This window comes from Theropithecus gelada, chromosome 14 (genome assembly GCF_003255815.1).
Source record: "Theropithecus gelada isolate Dixy chromosome 14, Tgel_1.0, whole genome shotgun sequence".
NCBI classification, from domain to species: Eukaryota; Metazoa; Chordata; class Mammalia; order Primates; family Cercopithecidae; genus Theropithecus; species Theropithecus gelada.
Window position 1 is genome coordinate 111,748,148 of NC_037682.1, and position 24,207 is coordinate 111,772,354.

General features: G+C 55.4%; 1 protein-coding gene across 2 annotated transcripts; it reads left to right on the forward strand.

The window, feature by feature from the left end:
* Positions 1 to 561: 561 nt before the first annotated feature.
* OAF (out at first homolog) lies at positions 562 to 19,701 on the forward strand. 2 transcript variants are annotated; one of them, XM_025358001.1, is made up of 4 exons: positions 562 to 1,310; positions 15,503 to 15,637; positions 16,594 to 16,774; positions 18,618 to 19,701. In XM_025358001.1, exons 1-4 carry the CDS (start codon positions 1,080 to 1,082, stop codon positions 18,881 to 18,883), a joined length of 813 nt encoding a protein of 270 aa, XP_025213786.1. In that variant the 5' UTR covers positions 562 to 1,079; the 3' UTR covers positions 18,884 to 19,701. The 2 variants fall into 2 exon arrangements, with proteins under 2 accessions (XP_025213786.1, XP_025213787.1); XM_025358002.1 differs by having other exon boundaries at positions 15,587 to 15,637.
* The last annotated feature ends 4,506 nt before the right edge of the window (positions 19,702 to 24,207 follow it).

Consider the following 24,207-nt stretch of genomic DNA (forward strand, 5'->3'; position numbering starts at 1 on the left):
ATGTTTCCTTGTGGCTTGTGGGAAAGCCACTGTCGTTGAGCGCCAGTGTCCCGAGTCCCTGGAAATTCTCCCGAGTGACCTGGAATCTAACATTTCCCTGGATTTGCACAGTCTATGATAGAGAGAAAGAATCGGGTCTGCGGTGGTGGGCAGGACGGAGGAAAGACGGTGAAAGCGGGAAGCACGGGAGGCAGGACTGAAAAGGAAAGAGGCACAGGGGCTGGCTCACAAAACCTGAGGGCCGCGTCCCCATGGCTGACCTGACCCATCAAGGTCTAACACCTGGCGGTGGCAAAGCTGGGCGAGAACCCCTGATCCACCCTCCCAAGGTGGGGCAGGGAAAAGGCAGAGTGCGAAGCGAGGTCTGATTTTGCAGAAGCTTTTTAGAAATTCGCTGTGTCAGAGAAACCAAAAGACCAAACAAAACCCCTAAAAATCCAAGCCCGATTATTTCATCCACGTGGCACAAGAGCAAGCTAAAAAAAAAAAAAAAAGTGTGGGGTGTAGGGCGGGGAAAGAGCCACCCGTCCCGCCCCTGCTGGAAGGAAGGGATTTGCCGAGAGAGCAAACTTCTGACACCGCCTGGGTCGCTGACTCCGCGCGGCCCGGAGGGAGGGAGATCGAGGAGGCCGCTCGCACAAAGCCGCGGAGCCGCGGCCCCCTCTCCCCGCCCCCTGCCCGGCCAACGCCAGAGCGCGGGGGGCAGCCGCGGGCCCTTTAAGGGCCGCGAGGTGCGCGGTCTCTTTAAGGCGGGTCCTGGTGGTTTCTGTTTTCTGAAGGAAGTGACGGGGGGTGGGATTGAATGAAAAGTGCAAAACACAGGCTCGCAGCGCCGGAGCCCGGGGCCGCGGAGCCGGGCCGGGGCAGCGTTGTCTCCGCCTCGGGGCCTCCGGGGGCGCGCTGCCGAGCGCTACCCACGTGCGTCCGTGCCACCTCGCGGGCGACCCCGCGGCCAAGGCCCCGAGCGGAGCGGCTCCGGAGCGCCCCGAACTAGCCCCCAACTTTGGGCGAAGTTTGCCTGCGCCTCTCCCCGCCCCCACGCGGCGCGCCGGGGCCGCGGACTGCAGCGGCCCCCGGGGATGCGCCTTCCCGGGGTCCCCCCGGCGCTCCCCGCGCTGCTGCTCCTGCTGCCGCTGCTTGCGCCGCTGCTGGGAACGGGTGCGCCGGCCGAGCTGCGGGTCCGCGTGCGGCTGCCGGACGGCCAGGTGACCGAGGAGAGCCTGCAGGCGGACAGCGACGCCGACAGCATCAGCCTCGAGCTGCGCAAACCCGACGGCACCCTTGTCTCCTTCACCGCCGACTTCAAGAAGGTGAGGCGCCCTCACTCGCCGGGGTGGCACCTTCAAGCCTGAGCCCCCCGGGATCCCAGGCGCCCTCTTGCCTGCCCCTCTTGCCTGCAGAAGGGAAGACGGGCCCACGAGGGAGACGCGGCTGGCCCAAGGTCACGCCGGGTTATTCTCTACACCTCTTTGCCCACTCCCCAGCGCCCACCCCTTCATTCTCCCCAAAGAACCCCTCTGCTGCCCTTTCTCACTCCCTCCTCCAGCGCTCCCAGAGCCCCCAGGTGCTGACCCTCCTTCAGAACTCCTAGTAACGACTGGACTTCTTGCTTGGAGTCATTCCCCTGTGCTCTCTGGTGGGAAAGCCCTAGGCGAAGTGTTCTCCCTGTGGGCTCTCACTGCGGGTTCTCGCTGTGTGACCTAGAGCAAGCAAGTCTCTTTCCTCCTATGCCTGGCTTCTCACCCCTGTACAAGGCAATGAGGGGTCTGCGAAGCCTCCCAGCCCTGACATTTTGGAGTCCTTGTGTCACCTCTTCCTCTGTTTCACTTTTCTGGAGAGAGCTGATTGCCCCTGGTCCCTCTCAAGCCGGGAGAAGCCCTGTCTCCTCTTTGGTCTGGAAGGCTGGGGCGCTTGCAGCAGGAGGATCCTGGAGAGACACCCCAGCTGAGGCCCCCTGTCTCTGGGAGAAGTGCTGCCCTTCACTCTGCCTGGCAGAGAAGCGAGCCAACCCCCCTGTTTTGGCCCAGATTAGGGTTAGGGAGTTAGAGACCAGCCCTCTCTGGGTGTGTGGGGGGGGGGGGGTGTGCTGTGGAGGGAACAAGAAGGGCCTTGCACCCAGGGGGCTAGGGGTTTATCAGGAAATGGGCCTGGAAGGATGGTGAGTGACTAACAGTGACCCAGAGCAGGAAAGCTGGAGGAAAAGAGGGTGGGTGAGTCTTAGGTATTCAAAAGGAGTGTTCTGTCTCCTTCCCCCAGCTAAAGAGAGGCCCTGTGAGGTTCTGTCCCTGGAGGAGTGCAGGGGTGAAGCAGATTAGGTAGCTGGGGGAGCCCCGGCCCGGAGGACCCTTGCTGAAGCTGCCTGTCTTTCTTCCCTCTTAGAGACAGGGTGCTTTACAGGAGAGGTGGCAGAGTTTGGGGAGTCAGTTAGGGACCCAGCCAGATTGCCATAGTTAGCAGGGGTGGAGGGTTAGGCTTGACCGCTAGAGGTGGGTGGGGTCGGGGGGGTGAGGCTTGACTGCTGATTGCCCCAGGGCCTCTGAGTTGTCACTGACATTGGACTTAAGCAGGCAGGTGGGGGGCGGGGTAGTGAGCGTTCACAAATGGGAAGACTTTGTAGCCCATCCTTACTTAGCAGGCCTAAGCTAGGCACTCAGATGTAGATGGAGAGAGAGGGAAGCTGATAGGGTCGGCTTCGCCACCCTGCCTCCCCACCTAAACCTTAGGAGAACTTTATCAAGTGTGTTCTGTTCCTGAAAAATCTATGTTAGTGGCTGGATCCATCAGGAATCGGAGATTTAATCTTCTGTCCAAGCTCTTTGTCCTTGAAAGTTAGCCTCAGGCCAGGCTGTGAGCCTCCCACCCTCCTGCCCACTGGACGTCTTCTTGTGGCTGCACTAGAACCCTGCAGAGAGACTTTCTTGGCTGTGGCCAGGACAGTGAAAGGCAATGGGTAGGACTGAGCTTTTATAGCCTTTAGCTACAGCTGGAAGGTTTTTATTGCTCTGACCTGAAGGGAGAGGCTAAGAAGTGCCCGGGTAGCTGTGATGTGATGGCAGTAGTGGCTGATGGCGGGGGTGGGGTGCTGGGGATTGGAGTGAGGGTGTGCTGGGCATCTGACTGCCCAGTTAGAAAATGCATTTGGAGATTGTGAGCACCTCATTTGAATCCCTACAGTGGTTCAGACCTCCACCCAGGTTTCTGAAGTCTGATTTTCAGGTTAGCCTCTGACCCAGAAGCTACCATTTCACACCCACCTCTGGCATCTCCAATTTCATCAGCAGGGGAGGGAATTGGGAGTGGAAGATACAGAAAGGAAACCAGCTTTCCCAAGTCCCTTTAACTCCAGGCTTCTCCATTGGCCTAGGATGGGGTGGAGTTGGAGAGTGCAGTGTGGGGAAGAATAGCCTTACCCTCACCCAGGCCACTCAGTCACTGCCTGCACTGGCCACAGCAGCTTCTATGTCCGAATCCTTCTAGGGTGGGTCACCTCTCAGTTCTCAAGGCCTCGTGCCTCATAGTCTTTGGCAGATTTCCACAAGCAAGGTCAGTCTAGAAGGAATGGTTTTTCCCATCAGAAAAAGACTTGGGCTGGGTGTGATGGCTCACATCTGCAGTCCCAGGATTTGGGGAGACTGAGGCAAGCGTATCGCTTGAAACCAGGAATATGAAACCTTCAGGCCAAACGAGACCCCTGTCTCTACACAAAATCAAAAAATTAACCGAGCACACTGGTGTGTGCCTTGTAGTCCCAGCTATCCAAGGAGGCTGAGGCAGGAAAATCACTTGAGCCCAGGAGCTGAGGCTGCACTGAGCTGCAATTGTGCTACTGCACTCCAGCCTGGGAAGTCATGCTTTTGTGTTTCTTGTACTAAACCCATTTGCAATGGTTTGGGGGAAGTCCTAATCTACTTGGGAAGAGTGACGTTTGCCATTTGATCACTTTGGAGAGAAACAGTCTAGACTGAATGAGACAGACTTGGTTTACCACTTATTAGCAGGTTCACCCTGGGCAAGCTATTTGATCTCTCCAGGCCTTCATTTCTTCATCTGTAAAATGGGGATAATAATAGCACATATCCCACGGTTAGTAGTGCCTATGACATACTCATACTGTGTTAAGTACGCAAGACGTAGGAGCCGTTAGCTTTGCTAATTGTGGCCCACACAGCATTTCAGCAAGGATCCTCTCTGCTAAGCCTGGACTCAAAGACATTGAACAACAGACCCAAGGTCATGTGGAAAAGCCAGTACTGAGCTTGGAGGAGCCTGGAGCTCTTCATTGTAACCTTCTCTTTGAAGTTCCAAAATTGCTGGCCAGCCCCTCAGAGCAGGAGCAGCCATCCTTGTCCTGACAGTCCACCCAGGGCAGCAGTGAGCCTCCCCTGTGTGGGATGGGACCAAGGCCTCTGTCTGATTCCCAACCCCATCCAGCCCCCTCTCTCCAGCGCTTCCCACCCCCGTTTGCCTGTACCCAAGTTAGAGTTCTGACAGTCTAACTCTTTCCCACACTACCACCCTGGACCTTGAGGCAGTGAAGCAGTCAGTCGTCAACTGGAGGACACATAGCCTGGAGCCCAGGTGAGGCTTGCAGACTCAGTAGCTTGGAGCTATCAAACGGCCATCATGCATTACCGCAAGCCCTGCCCAGAGGCTGAGTGAAGGCCATCGGGCTGACTGAGCCACAGCTCTGAAAGAATGCCACAGCTCAGTGGCTCCCAGCTTTGCCGCACCTCACAATCACCTGGGGAGCTTTGAAAACTCTCAGTGCCTGGGCTGCGTATCCTACCAGTGAAATCAGAATATCTCAGGATGGGAGTCAGGCAGCAGTTGTTTTGGTTTTTTTTTTTTTTTTTTTTTTAAGAACCCAGGTGATGTAATCTCAGCACTTTGGGAGGCCGAGGCAGGCGGATCACAAAGTCAGCAGTTCGAGACCAGCCTGGCCAATATGGCAAAACCCCATCTCTACTGAAAAATAAAAAAGAAATTAGCTGGACATGGTGGCGTACATCTGTAGTCCCAGCTACTCGGGAGGCTGAGGCAGGAAAATCGCTTGAATCCAGGAGGCGTAGGTTGCAGTGAGCCAGGATTGCGCCACTGCACTCCAGTCTGGGTGACAAAAGAACCCAGATGATTCCAATGTGCTGCAAAGTTTGGGAACCACTGGTACAATTGCTGTAGGAGAGGGGAGGGGGCCTGGAGAAGGAGCCAGGTCAGGCTAAATGAAGGTGGGGCCCAAACTCAGTCACATATTTGAAATCTGTCATCTTACCCACACTAATCCTAATGTGTTTTGAGCAGCACATATGCTTCGGGCCTAATGCTGTATGCCCTCGGTACACAAACATTCACAGCGCACCCTTGGTGGGCAGCAGTCTCCTTTATACTCCACATCCTATGGGTGTAATTAACCCTGGATGTACATAATCACTGGCATTTCTAATCACAGGCATGCCACCGTCCCCTGTCTCTAACCTGGCTGTTTGACAGCCCTCCTGGTCCACCTCCTGGAAGCTGGTATTCTTGCCAATTTCTCTTTCACCTCTGTCCCCAAGTCCAAGTGGCCAAAAGCTGGGAACAGGATGAGTCACGCTCCAGGCTGCCTGGCTTGGTGCTGACCAGATGGGGAGGGTGATGCTGACAGATAGGAAGAAGGTCATGTGTGATGGCATCAGGGTGTTGGGCAGTGGGGGTCCCTTTCCCCTCCCAGCATCAGGGGGGTAAGGAGACACAGACTCCCAAAGTGTGGAAAGAGGGGATCCTGAAGGCCCACGGCTGGAGCCTTGGAGGGAATAAGCAAGATAAGGGGAACGTACAGCTCTACGGGTCAGCTCAGGGCCACTTTGAAGGGACGAGGACCCATGGAGGTTGGAAGCTTGAGCCCTGCCCTGGGCACTGATGAGTGAGTGGGAGCCAGAGGAAGGGACAGTCCAGAGAATGCTAGAGTCCCTGTGCCGGGGGGCCTGGTCTGGGGGCAGGGGAGTAACAGGGGAAGCCTTGAGGTGTAGTCAGTGAAGATATGGAATGTGCAACGTCCACATCACCACCTAAGAATGTTTATCCCAAGGAGATACCACAGCACATAGATGTGGGACCGAGAAGCTTTCAGGTTCCAGTCTGCCTCTACCCTGTCTGCGTTAGCACCCTTAAGATTTGGCGTGGAGGCATCTGATGGATAGAAAGTCTCCTTGGGGAGGAGAAGGCAATGGAGGTGCTTTCGGGTAAGGCCCAGACTTTTCTGGAGCTCAGAGCATTTCCTCACAGGTATTTACAAGAAGTCGCCAGATGGAATGACCAGGCTCACTGACATGGGGCTCCTGGCTCTAAAACCTGTCCCTCCTCTGCGTGTGAGGAATTCCTCCTTAGACCAGGAATGGGCAGCCCTGCCTGAGGGTTCAGACCCCTCCCTGGAGTTTGACCAGCATCTCCCACTCCTGAATGCCATGTCCAGGTGGAGTCCTAGCAAAAGGTCCTGGTAGGCCATAAAGACTGCTACCTGGGATAATGGAGTATCCTGCTGGGAAGCGGGTGGGGAGAGTGAGTGAGTTCCCTCCCAGGCTTCCCAAGGCACAGAGAGGCGGGGGAGATAAACTTAGGACAGACTCCTGTTCCGCAGGCAGAGGGCCCAGCCTCGACATGAGGATTGCATAGGGTCTGGAGATCACCCAGTGAGCAGCCCCTCACGTCACACATGGCCTTATCTGATCCTCGCTGCCACAGACAGCAGGAGGCAGATGGTGCCTCTCTGTGTAGATGTGCGGGCTGAGGCCTGGAGCTCTCAATGAGGCTGACAAGATCAAGCAGCTGATAATCTGAGATTAGGACCCAGAGTTCCTTCCAGTGTATCCTGACTGCCTGTCTGCCGTGGTACCATGAGTGGGCTCCTTCCAGTGTATCCTGACTGCCTGTCTGCCCTGGTACCATGAGTGGGCTCCTTCCAGTAGGCTAAAGAACCCTGGGGAGGGAGGTGGAGGGGAAGAGGTTGGAAAAAACCTTGGTGCAGGGGAACAAATCCACAGAGACCCTTGTTTGGGCAGATGTGGGCTGGACCACGTCCCCCACCCTCTTACCTCCAGTGGATGGAGTGTTGGCTACTTGGCCATGCCTGCAACTCCTCTCTCCCCTGCATGGCCTCTTGGGGAGTTGGGTGAGGGCGATGGGTTTAGAAAATATCTCACCAAGGCCAGGTGTGGTGGCTCATGCCTATAATCCCAGCATTTTGGGAGGCCGAGGCAGGTGGATTACTTGAGGCCAGGAGTTCGGGACCAGCCTGATCAACATGGTGAAACCCTGTCCCTACTAAAAATACAAAAATTAGCCAGGCATGGGGGGTTGTGCCTATAATTTCAGCTACTCTGGAGGCTGGGGCAGGAGAATCACTTGAACCGGGGAGACAGAGGTTGCAGTGAGCCGAGATCACGCCACTGCACTCCAGCCTGGGCAACAGAGTGAGACTCTGTCTCAAAGAAAAGAAAAGAAAAGATCTCACAGACACTAGTGAGCACTGTGTACGTTTTTTCCTGCCACTTACCAGCTGTGTGACTTGGCAAGTCACTTAACCTCTCTGAGCCCCAGGCTCCTTGCCAGTACACCAGAGACAACAGTGTGATGCTCGGGGCTCGGTGTGCACAGTGACTGAGGGGCCCTTCACAGAACAGAGGCCCGCATGGGCATGTGAGGAGCGAGGTGCCAGTGCCCGCAGGCCAGGAGGTCCCTCTACCCCACCATTAAGCATGTTGCTGCAGCTGCTGCTTTTCTGCGTACAGACCAAAGCATCACGAGGAGCTGACATCCTTGAAGTTGGCAAGTGTTGAAGTGGCTGCCACTAGGGATTCAGATAAAGGGCAGGGAGCACAGGAGGCGTCAGGGCTGGGAATGCGGGTGAGAGGGAAGCATGGAGCCCCGTCTTAGGAGCCCTGAGTCAGCGGCACAGTGGGGCGCAGTTGATCCACATAAAGCCTCACATTGTTCCCACGGCAGTCAGGACAGTGGTGACCTTTGGGATTCGGCTGACAGAGCACTGCTCTGGGGAGGGGCTGGGGGCAGGAGCACTGCTCTGGGTGAGTGGTTGTGCTAATGCCCCGTGACAAGCAGCCTCTGTCCAGGCCTAGCCCTGAGGGGATGCTGGCATCTCATCATGGGGCGGCCTAGGTCGCTGGGCACTGGCCTCGGGATGTGCGTGGCCTAGCTTTGGGTGGAATCCATCCACCCCGTTCCTGCTCGAGAAGCCTGGGCAGAGCAGCCAGGGCGCTTCCAGCTCTGCCATGGGGCTAGGAAGGCGCCGCTTCCTGGCTGGCTCTCCAGGCTAAACCCCCTCTCCCCTCCCCAGCTCAGCAAAGCCAGCCCCTTCTCTAGCCCTAAAGCAGCCCCAGCCAGGAGCAGAGGAATAAATATTTAGATTGGCTCAGGCTGGGCCCCAGAATCACGCTGTCTGGTGTGACAGGAAGGAGACCAAGATGGCAGAGGACACTCCCAGGAGAGAGCGCCAGCTGTCCAGGAGCAAGGGGGCTGGAAGAGTGGGGGGGGGTCCAAGTGGCTTTGTGTGGCCCTAGAGCGATGACCTGCAGCCTGGGCTGTGACCAGCACAGGACAGTGGTGGCTGGAAGCAGGGTGTGGAGGGAGGGGGCGGTCTGCTGCCCTGGCCCCCTTTGCTTTCCATTACCTCGAAGGCGGAGCTCCTCCCAACCACCAGGGCTTTCTGGGGAGGGGCTGAGGAAGAGTGCCTGGAGAGCGGGGCCAGCCAGGGGCCGTGGTGGGAAGGCAGGGTGCCAGAGGAGACCCGGCAGGCTGGAGCGAGGTGATGATATGCGGTGAGAGTGTGTGCCTGTGCGTGCACGCGTGTACACGTGTGAGTGTGTGTGTGTGCACATGTTATGAGAAGTGGCGTCAGGGAGGAGGCATGTGAGGAGAATCCCGCAAGTAAGGAGGGCGATGCAGGGTGTGTCCTGAGGCAGAGCATGAGATGGGGAATTCAGAGGGTGGTGGACGTGGGGACTGTGGAGAGAGGGTGAGGAGCCGCCTCTGCCGGGAACAGGGAGACTGTGAGGGAGGAGACAGGCCAGGATGCGCGCCTGTGGAGGGAATGGGAATGTGGAACAGGAGCCACTGGGAGACCTTGCGGGAAGGAGACCGAGACCCAGCGAGTCTGTGAAAGAGGACGGCGTGCGCGAATGGGAAAGCCGTGTGAGCCTGTGTGTCAGTTCAGATTAGGCTCGGCCGTGAGTAACATAAACCCCCAGGAACAGCGGCAGAGGCGGAGGCCAAACAGCCTGTTTCATTCTTCCCAATGTTATCTGAGTCTGGAAGCCAGTCAGGGCTGATGTGACAACCCCGCAATCCCCTGGGATCCAGGGGCTCCCTCCCCACCCTCAGTACTGAGCACAGGATGTCTGCCCAGGGGTGCTCTTCCCAGAGCGGTGCTCTGCCATCTCTCAGCGCATTCACCTAGTGCAGCTGAACCAGAGCAGCCTTCCCTCTGGAGACGCAGGTGGATCCCAGTCAGACAGCATGGCTGGGACGGACACGGGGAGGAATTGAGTATCTGGACAAGGGCTACAGTGGGGAGCCTGGACAAGCTGAAGATCACTGGACTCAGAGTCAGGAGGTCTGGGCTTCTGGCCCTGGCTCTGCCACTGTGTGACTCATGAAGGTTACTTCCCTGCCGGAATCTCACTGGGCCATGAACTAGATGATCCCCTAAACCTTCTAGATGCCAAAATAGCAGCTGTAGCACTACCAGCCTGCAGGAGCCCAGCTACAGGCAAGGCCAAGAAGAAAGAGTGTCTGCACGTTGAAGGCCAGTGGGTTGATAGAGGCCCTAGAACATTCATTCATTCCTCCAGCTACTAAGCATTGAGCCCCAGCTGTGCGACAGACCCCGGGGCCACCACATGAATAGGCTGGAGCCGCTGCTCTTGAGCCAGAGGCAGCTCACAGAGGGCCTGGATGACTCACTGCCCGGGCAGAAGATGCTCCATGAGGACAGGAACCATCTGCCTGGGGCACTGAGACCCAAGGCACTCTCGCAACCTCAGGCGGAGTCTGATTCAGCTCCAAACCACAGGTCCCTCGTGTCACCCCAGGCTCAAACCCACCGATGACTTCCAGGGAGACACAAGAGGAAGCCTGCCACTCCTCAGCCTGGGTGCTCAGACCCTGCGTCCTGCTTGTGTCCTGGCCCCTTGCCAGCCTCATCAGCACTCACTACCCTCTCCCTCCTACCCCAGTACATTCCCACCACTTTTCTCGGAGAACTGTTCCGTGCTGTTGTGCATTCACCCTTCGTGTATTCCTTGTCAGATGTTTATTGGGCACCTCCTGTGTTCCGGGGGGTAGGGATGCACTTCAGGAGACACTTTTCCAGGCTCAAGAAGTTGAGTCTGGAAAGAAAGACAAGTAAAGAGGTCAGCACAAACACAGTGGGAGCAGACAGTGGGATTCGTGCTCTAGAGGCAGTGACTGGGATTGGCCAGCTCTGCAGAAGGGCTGGTGAGGGCAGCACTGGGAGGGCAGCCAGAGGAGGGTCGCTTGTGAGCTGTGCCCTGCTCACATGACACAGCTGAGACAGCTGAGCACAGGGCATCCTGACAGAGGAACCTGCTCACGGAAAGTCCTAGGGGTGACACAGCATCGCTCATTCTGGGAACGGCAAGCTCTTCGGTTCGGTGCATGGGAAGTGCAACAGAGCAGGGACCTGGGATGCGAGGCTCTGGGGGCAGGCTTTCTGGTGAGGACAAAGGGAGCCTTTGAAGGGCGTTCGGTGGCTCAGGTGATAGTAGCATGGAGGGATGATTGGGTGGGGGCATTGGGAGGCTCATGCTTCGCTGTCTTCTGTAAACTCCTCATTGCTGGAAAGCGCTCCATCCTTTAACTATCAAGGGCCACTGAGGCGTCCCTCACTGTGCGAAGTCTTCCCTCCCTCATGCCACCCCCAGCCCTAACCTTAAGGGGACAACAAGCAGTCCCTCATCCACCCTTTACCTCCATTGCACTTGCAGTAAACCTCAACCCCAGACCTATTGTGCGCTGACTTGAGTTGTCAGAAGTCAGCCTCCTCCACAATCCCTTGGAAGACAGGAATCTGTGTCTTGGTCAGGGCCACTCCCCTGCCAGGTGCTTGTGAAGGCCCTGCACCAGGTCATGCTAATCAGTGCTCTCCACTGATTGGCTGATTGCTTGCAAGCCCCAGAGGAGTCACCTGACCTGTCTAGGCCGTAGGTATATCTGGAAGAGAAAATTGTTGGCTCCTGGGTCTTCAGGAGTGGAGTAGATTTCAGGTGGAGCAAGGCAGACATAGGGCCAGGAATTGCAGCAACAAGAGAGAAGCTGAAAGTTCAGCCCACTGTGTTCTGAAACCTTTCACTCATTTATTCCCTGTAACAGTCCCTCGAGGTAGGTACTGTCGTTTTACTCATCTTGCCAATGTGGAAACTGTGGTACAGAGAGGTGAAGTAAATCCCCTCAAGGTTATGTGGCCAGCAAAGGCAAAGCCAGGATCTGAACATGGGTTAACACTGGCTCCAGAGCCTTTGTTCTTAAATTCTGTGCTATCCTAGAGCTTACCTACTCCTTACTAACAACTACAGAGGAGGACTCTGGCAAACACTATTTCCCCAGGGTACTTGCCACACCCTCTGGATGGCCCAGATCCTGGCCCTGGCTGTGGTATGCTTCAGTTCTTCCAGGTAGGCTGGGGGTTGCTGGAGGCTTGTGGGAGAAGGAGCCTTATAACAGCCTCCCATCTTGGGGGCCCTTGCCTGGGTCCTGAGCCTCAGAAGCCTGCCTGCAGCCCCTGTCGTGGGCTCTTCCCCAGCTAAGCATCTGCTTAGGCGATAGGCCACGTGAAATGCATCATCCCAACAGATTCCTGGGCAAGGAGGAGGCTGGGAGCCCGGCTTCCGCCTGGCCTGGGCTTAGCGTCTGAGGGGACTTTCACCCTTCCCTATGAATGTTAGAGGAAGCGGGGGGTCCACAACCTTGCCGGGGAGTCTGAGGTGCAAGGAGTGGAAAGTGGGAGGGACGCTGGTCAGGATGATGGAGCCCTGTTACCAAATAGACCCAGAAAGTAGGGCTGCCTGCTCCCTCTCAGGGATCAGCAAGTAGAATGTGCTTTTCTGGGGAAATAGGACAAAAGGGCCGGGCGCGGCGGCTCCCACCTATAATCCCAGCACTCTGGGAGGCTGAAGTGGGCGGATCACCTGAGGTCAGGAGTTTGATACCAGCCTGGGCAACCTGGTAAAACCCCGTCTCTACAAAATACAAAAATTAGCCGGGCATGGTGGCACATGTCTGTAATCCCAGCTGCTCCAGAGGCTGAGGCAGGAGAATTGCTTGAGCCTAGGAGGCAGAAGTTGCAGTGAGCTGAGATTGCACCACTGCACTCCAGCCTGGGTGATGGAATGAGATGCCGTCTCAAAAAAAAAAAAGACGAAGGAGAGACTGGAGATTTTGGGGTTTTAAAAGTCCTGGCGGGGGCCGGGCGCAGTGTGGATCACGCCTGTAATCCCAACACTTTTGGAGGCCGAGGCGGGTGGATCATGAGGTCAGGAAATCGAGACTATCCTGGCCAACATGGAGAAACCCTGTCTCTACTAAAAATGCAAAAATTAGCTGGGCGTGGTGCGCACGCCTGTAGTCCTAGCTACTCAGGAGGCTGAGGCAGGAGAATCGCTTGAACCCGGGAGGCGGAGGTTGCAGTGATCCAAGATCGCACCATTGCACTCCACCCTGGCAACAAAGCGAGACTCTGTCTCAAAAAAAAAAAAAAAAAAGAAAGAAGTCCTGGCAGGGCAGGCAGGTGGGTTAGAAGGGTGTTCCTGCCTCCTCTTCTCCTCTTACTTGTGTCATGCTGTTTGGTAGTTGCAAGAACCACGAGCCAGAGCTGCCACATTCCCAAGGCAGGTGTGCTGACTTAAGGCAGGCTGCCACCAGATGGGCATGGTGGGAAGCGGGTCCTAATCCCACCTCTGCTGCTGGCCAGCCCCGGCATCAAGGGCAGACCCCACAACCTCTGTGTGCCCAAGTTCCAGTTTCTTTAGCTGAGCATCAAGGAGATGAGACTAGCTGATCCAAGAGGCAATTATGCATTCTGGTTAAGAGAGCTCAGGCTTTGAAGTCAGACTGTCTGGGTTAAGATCCTGGCTGTTTCCTCTTAGTCCATGACCTTGAGCAGGTTACCCAATCCAAGCTCGGTAACAATCATAGCTCCTACCGCCTGTTGTAAGGATTTTAAAGAGGATCATACATCCTTTTGACCCATGGAAACAATGTTTTTTCTCTTCTAGTTATAAAGTTCAATAACTCTTTTTCCTATACAAATAGGAGATACAGAGGAAATCCTCTCAGTGAGAAATTATCATTCCCTTTCTGCACCCCCAGTCACTTCCCATTTTGATAGCATTTTGTTATTGTCATTGATGACATTATTCATATAGAAGCAGGAAAAAAGCTCAGATAGATTTCTTTCATCCTCTAGTCTGGTCTGAGTTCAAATACCTTCTCTTGCCAACGGTAGTCAGGTGATGTCACCAAGCAAAGAGGCCCCTGAGCAGCCCTGAGACTTCCGGGTATTTGATGCACCTGCGGTATTGGAGAAGACACTGTGAATATCCAACTATCTGACTCTCCAGAGAGTCAGAGCTGAAAATACCGGGGAAGTGGTTTTTGGATCCTTCCTGGGGGATCCTGCCAGGGACATGGCCTGGCTCAAGCTCTAGCAGGGGAAGTCTGGTATCAAGTCTCACCTGGCAGGAATTGAGCCCAGAATGGAATATGCTACAGGCAGAGCAGCCTCCCATCTCTCCTCAGCCGACCTGAGTGAGGGGAAGATCAGATAGCCCAGACTGGCAGGACAAGGAGATTGCAGCATCATGACCAAGAAGGGATTTCCTGTTGAGAGGAAGCAGGGGTTAAGCTGAGCTCTGATTCACCTTCTTCACAAGTCTCTGGGGTCATAAGGAACCTAATGGAACCTTCTTCAACAGCTGAGCCTCAGTTTCCCTTTCTGGAAAACCTCCCCTTATACTTCCACACCTCGTTGTTCCAGAGATCATTTACAATAAAAGGAAGTAAGAGAAACTTCTGTGTAGAGTTGAGGGACTGCAGAAGTACACGGGCATTTATGAGATGGCATGCACTCGTTTGTTGCAGACCACCTGCGAGGCTTGCTGGTCACCTACAAGAGTAATCCCAGCGAGCGCTTACCCCATGTGAGAATCTTCCAGATAACTTACCTCGTCCTCACCACAACCCTGTCACATAACTGGGATCATCCCCATTTTACACATCAGAGAAGTTAGGGGAAAGCCTGGAGGACTCACTAATACATTGCAGCTTCGGGGCAGAGCTGTGAGTCCCTTGCTGCCTGTATTGGACTCCAAGGGGGCCGCTCAGACCCTGTTGCTGAGACACTTCTGTTCTCACGGGTGCACAACAAGCACTCAGTGAGTATGTGGTGGGGGGCGAGGGCCCGGGCATTAATAGATGATCCGCAGAGCTGTCATTCTAAGTCTCAGTGCAGAGCCACAAGGGTTCCCAGCAGAGAATGGTCACTGAGGCCAGGGTGCCCCCACCACAGGAGGGTCTTGACAGATGTAGACCACTTCTGACTGGGGCCCACTAACTTCTCACTGGGAGCAGAGTTGATTTAATCAAGTCCAAGAGATGGGTAAGAAGGCAAGGGGCCGCTTCTCATGTGGTGAGCGGTGCAGGTGGGCAGTGTGCAGGGCTCCAGCAGCCAGATAGGGAAGGGGGCCCCAGCCCACCCTACAGCTCTCCTGCCTCCATCCTCCTGCAGACCCCCCATTCACACAGTGAGTCAGTAACAGGAAGGAGCCCTTGGACTGCGGCAATGCCATTAGCGACCCCATGGGGGAAAGGGGAAGTGGGGAGGGAAAGGAAGAGGCAAGACATCCTAGCTCCCTCAGGCCGGAAGGCTGAAATAGCTGCAGCCAGCCTCCCACTCTGTCCTCACCCCATCCCGGCCCCACCACCCCACTCACTCAGAGGTCAGTGGCCAGGAGCCTGGCTGATCAGAAGCACCAGGGGCATCTTGAGACTTCTCCCCAAATCTACTGAATAAAAATGACTACGATTTCTAGCCATTAGAACTACAAAGAAAAAAAAAAGTCAGAGAGAGGAACTCTGGAGTCAGTACTGGAAAAGTCCAGCCCTCCTCCATGATGCCCTGGTCAGGTGGCTGTAGAGGCCCTGGCCCACCCTGATCAGGGTGACGTTAAGGGGTTCCGCCGAGGGAAGTCATCAGCTGAGAAAAACTCTAGTGGTTCACTTTGTCAATTTTCCAGGAGGCTTTGGAACATTTAGGGTGTGTTCTCTTTTAAGTCACGGGTTTAAATGGAAAAGATAAAAATTCCTAGACCAGCAGGAGGGAGGTGTCTGTTGCCAGGCAGTGTCCAGGCGTCCTCTCAGGGGCCAAGCTGAGCACCCGGTGGGCCGGTGGGAAGCTCCTGCACCCTCCAGCTGCTCCCATCCTCCTGCCCTTCTTCAGGATGTGAAGATCTTCCGGGCCCTGATCCTGGGGGAGCTGGAGAAGGGGCAGAGTCAGTTCCAGGCCCTCTGCTTTGTCACCCAGCTGCAGCACAATGAGATCATCCCCAGTGAGGCCATGGCCAAGCTCCGGCAGGTGAGTCCCCTACCAGGCCCTCCTGGCTCAGATCCCGACCCGCAGACCTGACCCCTGCAGCCGGCCTGGCTGTAAGCCCTGATCCCCCAACCTTAGCTTCCCACCCAGCTCCTCATCTTCATGCTGTTCCTTGACCCACTGCCCCTGACCCGCCCTCATCCCTGGTACCCCATTCACCCTAGAGTCCTGAGCCCCTGATTTTGCCCCAGGCCAAACCTGACCTGCAGATCGCTAACTGAACCCCAGCTCTCAGATTTCTCCCGTCTGGTTCCAGCACCTCCCCGTGTGTGACAGGCTAGGGGCTTGGGCTCTGAGGCCAAATCAGGTATCACATCTCCTCCGTCACTCATTAGTTGGGTGTGACATTGGACAAGTTACTTTCAAAGCCACAATTTTCTCATTGAGAAAATGGGTTATGGGCAAATTCAGTGAGCTAACATATGTAAAGTGTTCAAGACCCTCAAAGCTACCGGCCTACTCCTGCTGTCTTCTTAGACCCAGGGCCTTGCCCCAGCCTCATCTGAGTTCCCTGGCGTGTCCAGCAGAGCCTGCCCTGGGGGACTTCTCGCCCCTGCCCTTTGCCTGCTTTCCCAAAGGGACTTGGTTCCCTGGATGTTGGAAATTCCAGAGGTCATATGCCCTGGCACGGCTTGCCTGGCCCACCCACTTCCACCTCCCATCCACACCTCGGCATTCTCCATCAGGCCCCAGAGGTCAGCCTAGCAGCCAGCACATAGTTTGGGAAGTGTCCATTCTGGATAGAAGCTGAAAAGGCCCGACTGTACTCTAGGTATCAGTCTCACTGCCAGTTGGAGAGGGGCGGGGCTGCCACCCTGCAGAAGGCGCCAGCGTTCTAAAGGCAGTCAGCCTGGGCTTGCCTGACTCTGGAGGGTCAGGGGAAGACGGGCAGGGAGCATTCTGAAGCCAGGTAGGAGTGGCTTCTCTCCCACACACAGAAAAATCCCCGGGCAGTGCGGCAGGCGGAGGAGGTTCGGGGTCTGGAGCATCTGCACATGGATGTCGCTGTCAACTTCAGCCAGGGGGCCCTGCTGAGCCCCCATCTCCACAACGTGTGTGCTGAGGCCGTGGATGCCATCTTTGCCCGCCAGGAGGACGTCCGGTTCTGGCTGGAGCAAGGTCAGCTGGGAGCTGGGCACGGCCTGCTGCTGGGCGGAGGGAAGGGGATGGGGAGACAGCACAGAGCAGTGGAGGAGGGCAGGGGCATCATTAGCCGAGTCTCATCATTAGCCAGGTCTCATCATTAGCCTTTGCTTTGTTCAGGAGACATTTACTGACCACCTACAGAGATGTACTGGACACTCAGTTCCTGTCCCCCAGCAGGGTAGATCTGCACAGAGTTAAGTGTGATAGAGTACCATGATAGCTACAGGCGTTCAGGGAGGGACCCCCAAACCAGGCTGCAGTTGGTCTGGGAAGGCTTCCTGGAGGAAGTGGCGCCTGTGTGAATATTCAGTGAGAAGATTCAGTCAGAGGAAAGGGCCCTATTCCAGGCAGGGCACACAGACTCTGCTAGGCCCTGTGGAGGGAGATTCCCAGGTACTTCCCCTCATCCCTGCCCTTAGGACACAGAGATGGGACCTTCTGTCATGGGAGTGGGGCACAAGGACACCCTGTCCCCCTCCACTGCCACCTCTAAGAAATCAGCTTCGGGCCTTCCCTGTTGCCGGCATCTCTGCCCCAAGTTCCTTGGGAGCTCCCCTCTGTGCTGCGTGGTCCCTGCCTTCCTGAGCTCTGTGACTTCAGCGCTGGCCCCTCTCTGGGTACCTTTCCCAGGACAGCCCTCAGGTCCTCTGTGTGGAGGGAGAGGGAAAGGGCCCCATTCCAACTCCAGGCCCCTGTGCCTTCTGCCAGCCAGCTGAGCACTGGAGAAATGCCTGCTCTTCCCAGGGCAGGCCCAGATTTAGAAATGTCCAGCTGAGCTGTGGTCTTGCCCTCCACACACATACACCCTCCCCCATGGCCTGCACCCCAGACTACACCACAGGCTTGACGTAAGCGTCCCCCAGAAGCTGGCCGCTCCTGTACAGCCCCTGAGCCTAACCAGGGCCGGTCCCTTCCATCTCCCCCCAGCACCCCTCATATGTACACTTTCCCGTTTGCCCCGAGCCCTGGCCACCCTGATCTGACCTGCCCCTCTGTGGGTGTGCTTTGCTGGCCCTTCTCTGACTAGCCCTACTCAGATGTCACTTTTGTTTTTTGAGACGGAGCCTTGCCGTTGTCGCCCGGGCTAGAGTGCAATGGCATGACCTCGGCTCACTGCAACCTCCACCTCCCGGGTTCCAGCAATTCTCCTGCCTCAACCTCCAGAGTAGCTGAGATAATAGGCACCTGCCACCACACCCAGCTAATTTTTGTGTTTTTAGTAGAAACGAGATTTCACCATGTTGGCCAGGCTGGTCTGAAACTCCTGGCCTCAGGTGATCCACCAGCCTTGGACTATTAAATTGCTAGGATTACAGGCATGAGCCACTGTGCCCTGCCAGATGTTACCTTTTTTAAGAAGGCTTCCTTGACTTCCAACCCCGTCTCCGCATGCCTCTATGTTGGCACACTCCAGTGTGGTGATTTTTTAAAGCACTGTGTGGCAGTGTGGCCGCGTGGAGGCCTTGAAACCTTGGCCAGATCATTAAACTTCTCTGGGTTGACGTTCTCATCAGTGAAACAGGGATGACAATACTTAGCCCATGGGGTGATAGATGGAGGTACTGTAAGCAGAGCCCCTGGCACACAGTTGATGCCATACAGGAAGGTGATTCCTGTTTAATGTTTCTCCAGCGAGCCCAGCAAGGAGGAGGCTAGTGCCCAGGTCTTACCTCTGTGTCCCATGGCAGCTTTGAAATGGAGGTGTCTGTAAATGCATGTCGGATGACAGAGAAGACCAAGTGGGGAATGTCAGCGGCCTCTGGCTAGGGGAGCTCCTTCCCTCCCTCCCTCCCTGATCCTTGCCTCTCTCCCCCAGGTGTGGACAGTTCTGTGTTTGAGGCTCTGCCCAAGGCCTCAGAGCAGGCGGAGCTGCCTCGCTGTGGGCAGGTGGGAGATCGCGCGAAGCCCTGTGTCTGCCGCTATGGCCTGAGCCTGGCCTGGTACCCCTGCATGCTCAAGTACTGCCACAGCCGCGACCGGCCCACACCCTACAAGTGTGGCATCCGCAGCTGCCAGAAGAGCTACAGCTTCGACTTCTACGTGCCCCAGAGGCAGCTGTGTCTCTGGGATGAGGACCCCTAGCCAGGCTAGGGTGGGAGGGACCTGGAGGGGGTGGCTGCTCTGGGCCCACTGCTCTTCACCAGCCACTAGAGGGGGTGGCATCCCCCACCTGAGGCCTTATTTCCCTCCCTCCCCACTCCCCTGGCCCTGGAGCCTGGACCCCTCTGGCCCCATCTCGGATGACTGTGAAAGGAGTGTGGCAGGGCAGAGGGGTCTCATGAAGGCACCCCCACTCCCACCCTGTGCCTTTCTTATGGGCAGAGAGGGAGAGAGGGGCTGCCCAGGCCTACACCCCTCCCTCCTGCATCTCCCGTGGAGTGTTCACTTGCAAGCCACCAAAATGTGATGGCCTGTGGTTCTTCTGCTGAGCTCCTTAAATGTTTAGACCCTGAAAGGAGTCTACAGCTGTACACCCCCTCCCCAGACACAACTGCCCTCCCCACGCACACATCTGGAAGGAGCTGGCCCCTCAGTCCCTTCCTACTCCCCAACATGGGGCTCACCATCCCCAAAGAAGGAGCTGTTGGGGACCCACGATGTAGCCCCTGCCCCGGAAAACAGCGAGTTCTCATTTCTGGCTCCGAGGCTGCCTGTGGGGCGAGTGGAGACCTCCCGCCGCTGAGACAGACGGCAGACCACGAGTGCCTTTCCCAGACACCTGGACGTTGCCTCCCAGAGCAGGCCCCAGCTCTTTCCCTCTCTACACAGAAATATTTTTGTAAGGTTCTGGGGCAGGGAGGGAGCATGAAGTACGAGGAAAACTTGAATTCCAGATTTTTAATGCAAAGTATTTATCATTTCTACCAGAAATAAACGTTTTAAGTTTTTATTTGACAAGACCCAGAGTTTGGAGAAAACTTTTGGCCAATGCTGCCACCTGGTGTCAGAAGTGTCCCCATACCGTGGCAGTGGCCTATCTTAACAGCAACTTCTAAAGCACCTACTGTGTGCTCAGCCATTTGAGGAAGGAAGGAGGAGAAGGAAGATATTACTAGAGAAGGATGAGATAAAACTTCTGCACCCAAGACAAGGAGACAGACATAGCTGCAACCACAGTAAGCCAGTCAGAAATAGCCAGCGCAAAGGCAAGAGATGGGATGGAGATTGGAACCCCGCTTCAGATCCGGGCTCAGCTACTTACCTGCTGTGCAGCCATGAGTCAAGTTGCTTGACCTCTCTGTGCCTCCACTCCCTTAGCTATAAAAGGAGCTTACTTAAGAGACCGAAGTGAATTCTTGCATGTCAAGCATCTAGCACATAGTGCTCACCGTTAACCATTCTTAGTATCTACTATTAGTGAAAAAAAGCAGACATTCCTGCAGCTATAAGCCTGATGCAATGAAATCGGACATCTGGAAGGCTCTTCACTTCCAAAGTGTCTTTCAACATGAAGAGGCTGTAATAGGAAGTGCCGGGCAGGGTGCTGGATGGTTCCAGGCTGCATGTATTGGGAAAGGCTTTCTGGAGGAGTTGGGGTGTGGGTTGAGGCCGGAAGATGATAACGATTTGGTGAGGTGGAGGCAGGAGTGTTTTAGGGGCTGGGAGAGTCTCATGGGTTCCCCAGCGGACTCAACTTTCTCGGGGAAAAGATGGGGAGAGTCAGATCCTTCCTCAAAGGCCTTGGAGAGGGAAGGGGTTTGCAGGGGGCTCCCCTTTGCTCTGCTCCCGGAACTCCCAGAACAGGCTGCAACTGCCCCTACGTGCAGGCCAGAGGATTGAGGGAGCTGGGTTTGCTTGGCCTTGGTTAAGCTCAGGGTCCACGGGGAGATAACGTTTTCAGGTGAGCACACCTCCCTTCTGGACCTGTTTTCAAGGACTAGCTCAGCCTTGCTGGGGGATGGGGAGGGAGCTGTCCCATTGGTCACCCCCCAGGCTTTTTTCTCCTTCCCTTTCTGCCAGGGCCTCCATCCCGAGCCTCAGCCACTGCTCCAGGCAAGCGAGGGATACTTGGAGAAGGCACCTGCTACCTCCTGTGTGCCTTTTTTGATGGAAGAGGTGTCCCCAAATCAGTATGCCTTCCCTTCTGATTTCCAAGTCACCAAAAATAATGCTTTTTTAAAAAGCAATGTCAAAAAAACCCACCATCACTACAGACATCAGCTGCCTTGGGCTCCTTCTTAGTCTCAGGGGATGGGGATGTGAAGATTCCCTGAGACTTTGGACTGACCTTACACTCTGCAAAGTTGACGCCTCCCACAGGGCCACATCCAAGGGCTCGAGTCCACCATTCCAAAGCACTCGCCCAACCACCTCAGCCCCACTGTCACAGCGCCTGAAATCCTGCCATGACAGTCACCTCTTTGCTGAAAAGCAAATTTGAGTGTGCATCGGAATCACTTAGGAACTTGTTGAAATCGATGTCGGTGGTTAGCTGTTTGGGAAACACTGAGATAAGACTTCCCCATCGCAGGAGGCCTTTGTGGCGTGTAAAACACCTGGGAGAGGTAATATCAGTGCTCATTTCTCTGCGGACTTTAGGGTTTACAAAGTGCCTTCATATAAATTAGGCCATTGGCTCCTTGTAGCGATTCTATAACATTTTATAGATGTGGCTCCTTTATAAAATTGTGCGACCGGCCCAAGTTCAAGTCCAGACATCTTGTTAGAACAGGACTGGGATCCAACCCCTGTCCTTCTTACTTCACACCCTCTCCCAACCCAAATGGCTTTATGAGGTTGGCCAGCCAGAACCTCCGAGAGCACAGCTCACCTACAGGAGGGGGACCTGGGCTTCAGTGGGCTGGGGAGGAGTGTGGAGCACCTGCTGGGCCAGTCTGTAGTAGCAATCACTGAACGTGTGGTGGGCAGGGGGTGGTGGGGAGAGTGTCCAAAGCTTCCCTGGGACCAGCGTTGGCAGGAAGAAGCTCCTGGTTTCCCGTTGCCAGGGTAAGCAAAGCACCCTCGGGGAGGCCAGAATCCCAGCCCTCACGGGTGCTGCTGCAAGACGGGAGGATGAGATGTTCCTGGTTCCCTGGACAACCTCACCCGGGCTGGGCTGGACCTCACTGTGGACTTCCTGTGGGTTTTCTTCAGGCATCTCTCCCTTCAGGCTTGTTAGCCAAGGGAGGCCTTCAGTGGGGGAACGGTGGGCCACAGCTGGGGGACCCCAGGGTCTTTATTGGACCTGGCTCTGGTGGATGAGGGGACAAGGACTCCGGCAAAAAGGAGGGCAAGGTGCCACTCTCAAGAACCAAAGGCTCGGCCGGGCGCGGGGGCTCAAGCCTGTAATCCCAGCACTTTGGGAGGCCGAGATGGGCGGATCACGAGGTCAGGTGATCGAGACCATCCTGGCTAACACGGTGAAACCCCGTCTCTACTAAGAAATACAAAAAAAAACTAGCCGGGCGAGGTGGCGGGCGCCTGTAGTCCCAGCTACTTGGGAGGCTGAGGATGGAGAATGGCGTGAACCCGGGAGGCGGAGCTTGCAGTGAGCTGAGATCCAGCCACTGCACTCCAGCCTGGGCTACAGAGCGAGACTCCGTCTCAAAAAAAAAAAAAAAACAAAAAACAAAAAAAAAGAACCAAAGGCTCGAGGCCAGCATTGTATGTGAGGAGCATGGGCACCCGCCAGGGCCCAGCTCTGCGTGACCGTGGGTGGGTCACACACATCCCATAAGAGAGAGGATCTCACTCGGTTATCTCTGAGGCCTTCCCCGACACTGGCGTTCCATGTCCCATCACCTAACATTCTCCCAAATGGTCTATTGGCAGTTTGGCTACTGATGGAAAATCGAATTATTTACTGTGACTTGCTCTTACAAGCCAGGCTGTAGGCAGGAATAGAAAAAACCAGGCAACTGACTCTAATCCCAGCACGTTGGAAGGCCGAGGCGGGCGGATCACCTGAGGTCAGAAGTTCAAGACCAGCCTGACCGGCATGGCGAAACCCCGTCTCTACTAAAAATACAAAAATTAGCCGGCGTGGTGGTGGGCACCTGTAATCCCAGCTACTCGAGAGGCTGAGGCAGGATAATTGCTTGAATCCGAGAGGCGGAAGCTGCAGTGAGCCAAGATCGCACCACTGCACTCCAGCCTGGGTGATGGAGCAAGACGCGATCTCAAAAACAAAAAAAGAAAAGAAAAAGCAAGTAACTGGAATGTCTGTGTCACAGGCATGAACATTGTAGATGCTGTCAGATCACCCTACAGATGGCGCTGTTCCAGTTTACACACTTAACTAGCAATGTCTGAACGTTCCCATTCTCTCACATTCCTGTGGTATCAGCCAGGAGTCTCCAGAGAAACAGAACCAGTAAGATACATACACACAGAAAGATTTATTTTAAGGAATTAGCTTGCTGGATGTTGGGGTCTGGCAAGCTCAAAATCCTAACAAACTAGCAGTCTGGCAGCTGAGGCAAAAGTTAATGTTGTGGCCAGCCTGGAGTCCAAAATTTGTAGGGCAGGCGGCAGGCTGGAAGCTCAGGTGGGATTCCTGTGTTATAGTCTCAAGGTAGAATGCCTTCTTCAGGAAACCTCCGTTTTCGCTCTTGAGGCCTTCAGCTGATTGGATGAGGACCACCCACAATACAGGGGTGATCTTTTACTTAAAGTCAGCTGATCATAAAGGTAGTCACATCTATAAAATACCTTCACAGCAACGTCTAGGCTAATGTTTGACAAAACAGCTGGGTATGAGAGCCTGGCCAAATTGGCACATAAAATGAATCATCACACCTGCCATCGCTTGGTATTGTCATAAAATATTCGCTGTTTGATCAGTGAGAAACACGACAGCATTCCAGGGCTTATTCTCAGCATCAGCTATTGGCTGTAGCCAGGTGACAGCTGAGCTCGTCGTTCCCCTCCACCCTCCTCTGCCCTCACCTGGGATCCCGCACTCTCTGGCTTCAGCCGATGAGAAGCACTGCAGATGGGAGCACAGGACAGCAGTGGGGCATCAGTTCTCCACTCCTCACTGCCTCAGCACCACACCTGTGGCACTGGCTTCATTCCTCCAAGGCTCCAGATCTTCCGGGGCTCCCATAACACTGTCTCCTCCTGTTGCCTCTTCTGCACCCACTTCGCTGTGCCGCCCCTCTCTGGGTGCTGGTTCCCTTAGGCCTGCTGGCATCTCTGTCAATAACACCTTCGTTAGAGGCACTCCGAGTTAAGTTGGTTCTGTTTTTGTGCAGAGACCCTGACTGATAACCACAGTGGCCCCAGCTGGGGGCCTGGAAGGTTCAGTGGTAGAAGGGAAGAGGGTAAAAGTGGGTGGAAAGTGCAGGCTCACTTGGTGGGGATTCAGTGCAGACCTCCATGGAGAAGGGTCGGACCTCAGGGGCTCTCAGTGGAGCTAGGGAAAGGCAGTCACAAGGGTGGTGTCCACATCCCCCTTGGGGGCG

Coding starts and splice junctions, on each gene's coding strand:
- OAF (XM_025358001.1), top strand. CDS start 1,080: ATGCGCCTTCCCGGGGTCCCCCCGGCGCTCCCCGCGCTGCTGCTCCTG. Junction 1,311..15,502: donor TCACCGCCGACTTCAAGAAG/GTGAGGCGCCCT, acceptor GCCCTTCTTCAG/GATGTGAAGATCTTCCGGGC. Junction 15,638..16,593: donor CCATGGCCAAGCTCCGGCAG/GTGAGTCCCCTA, acceptor TCCCACACACAG/AAAAATCCCCGGGCAGTGCG.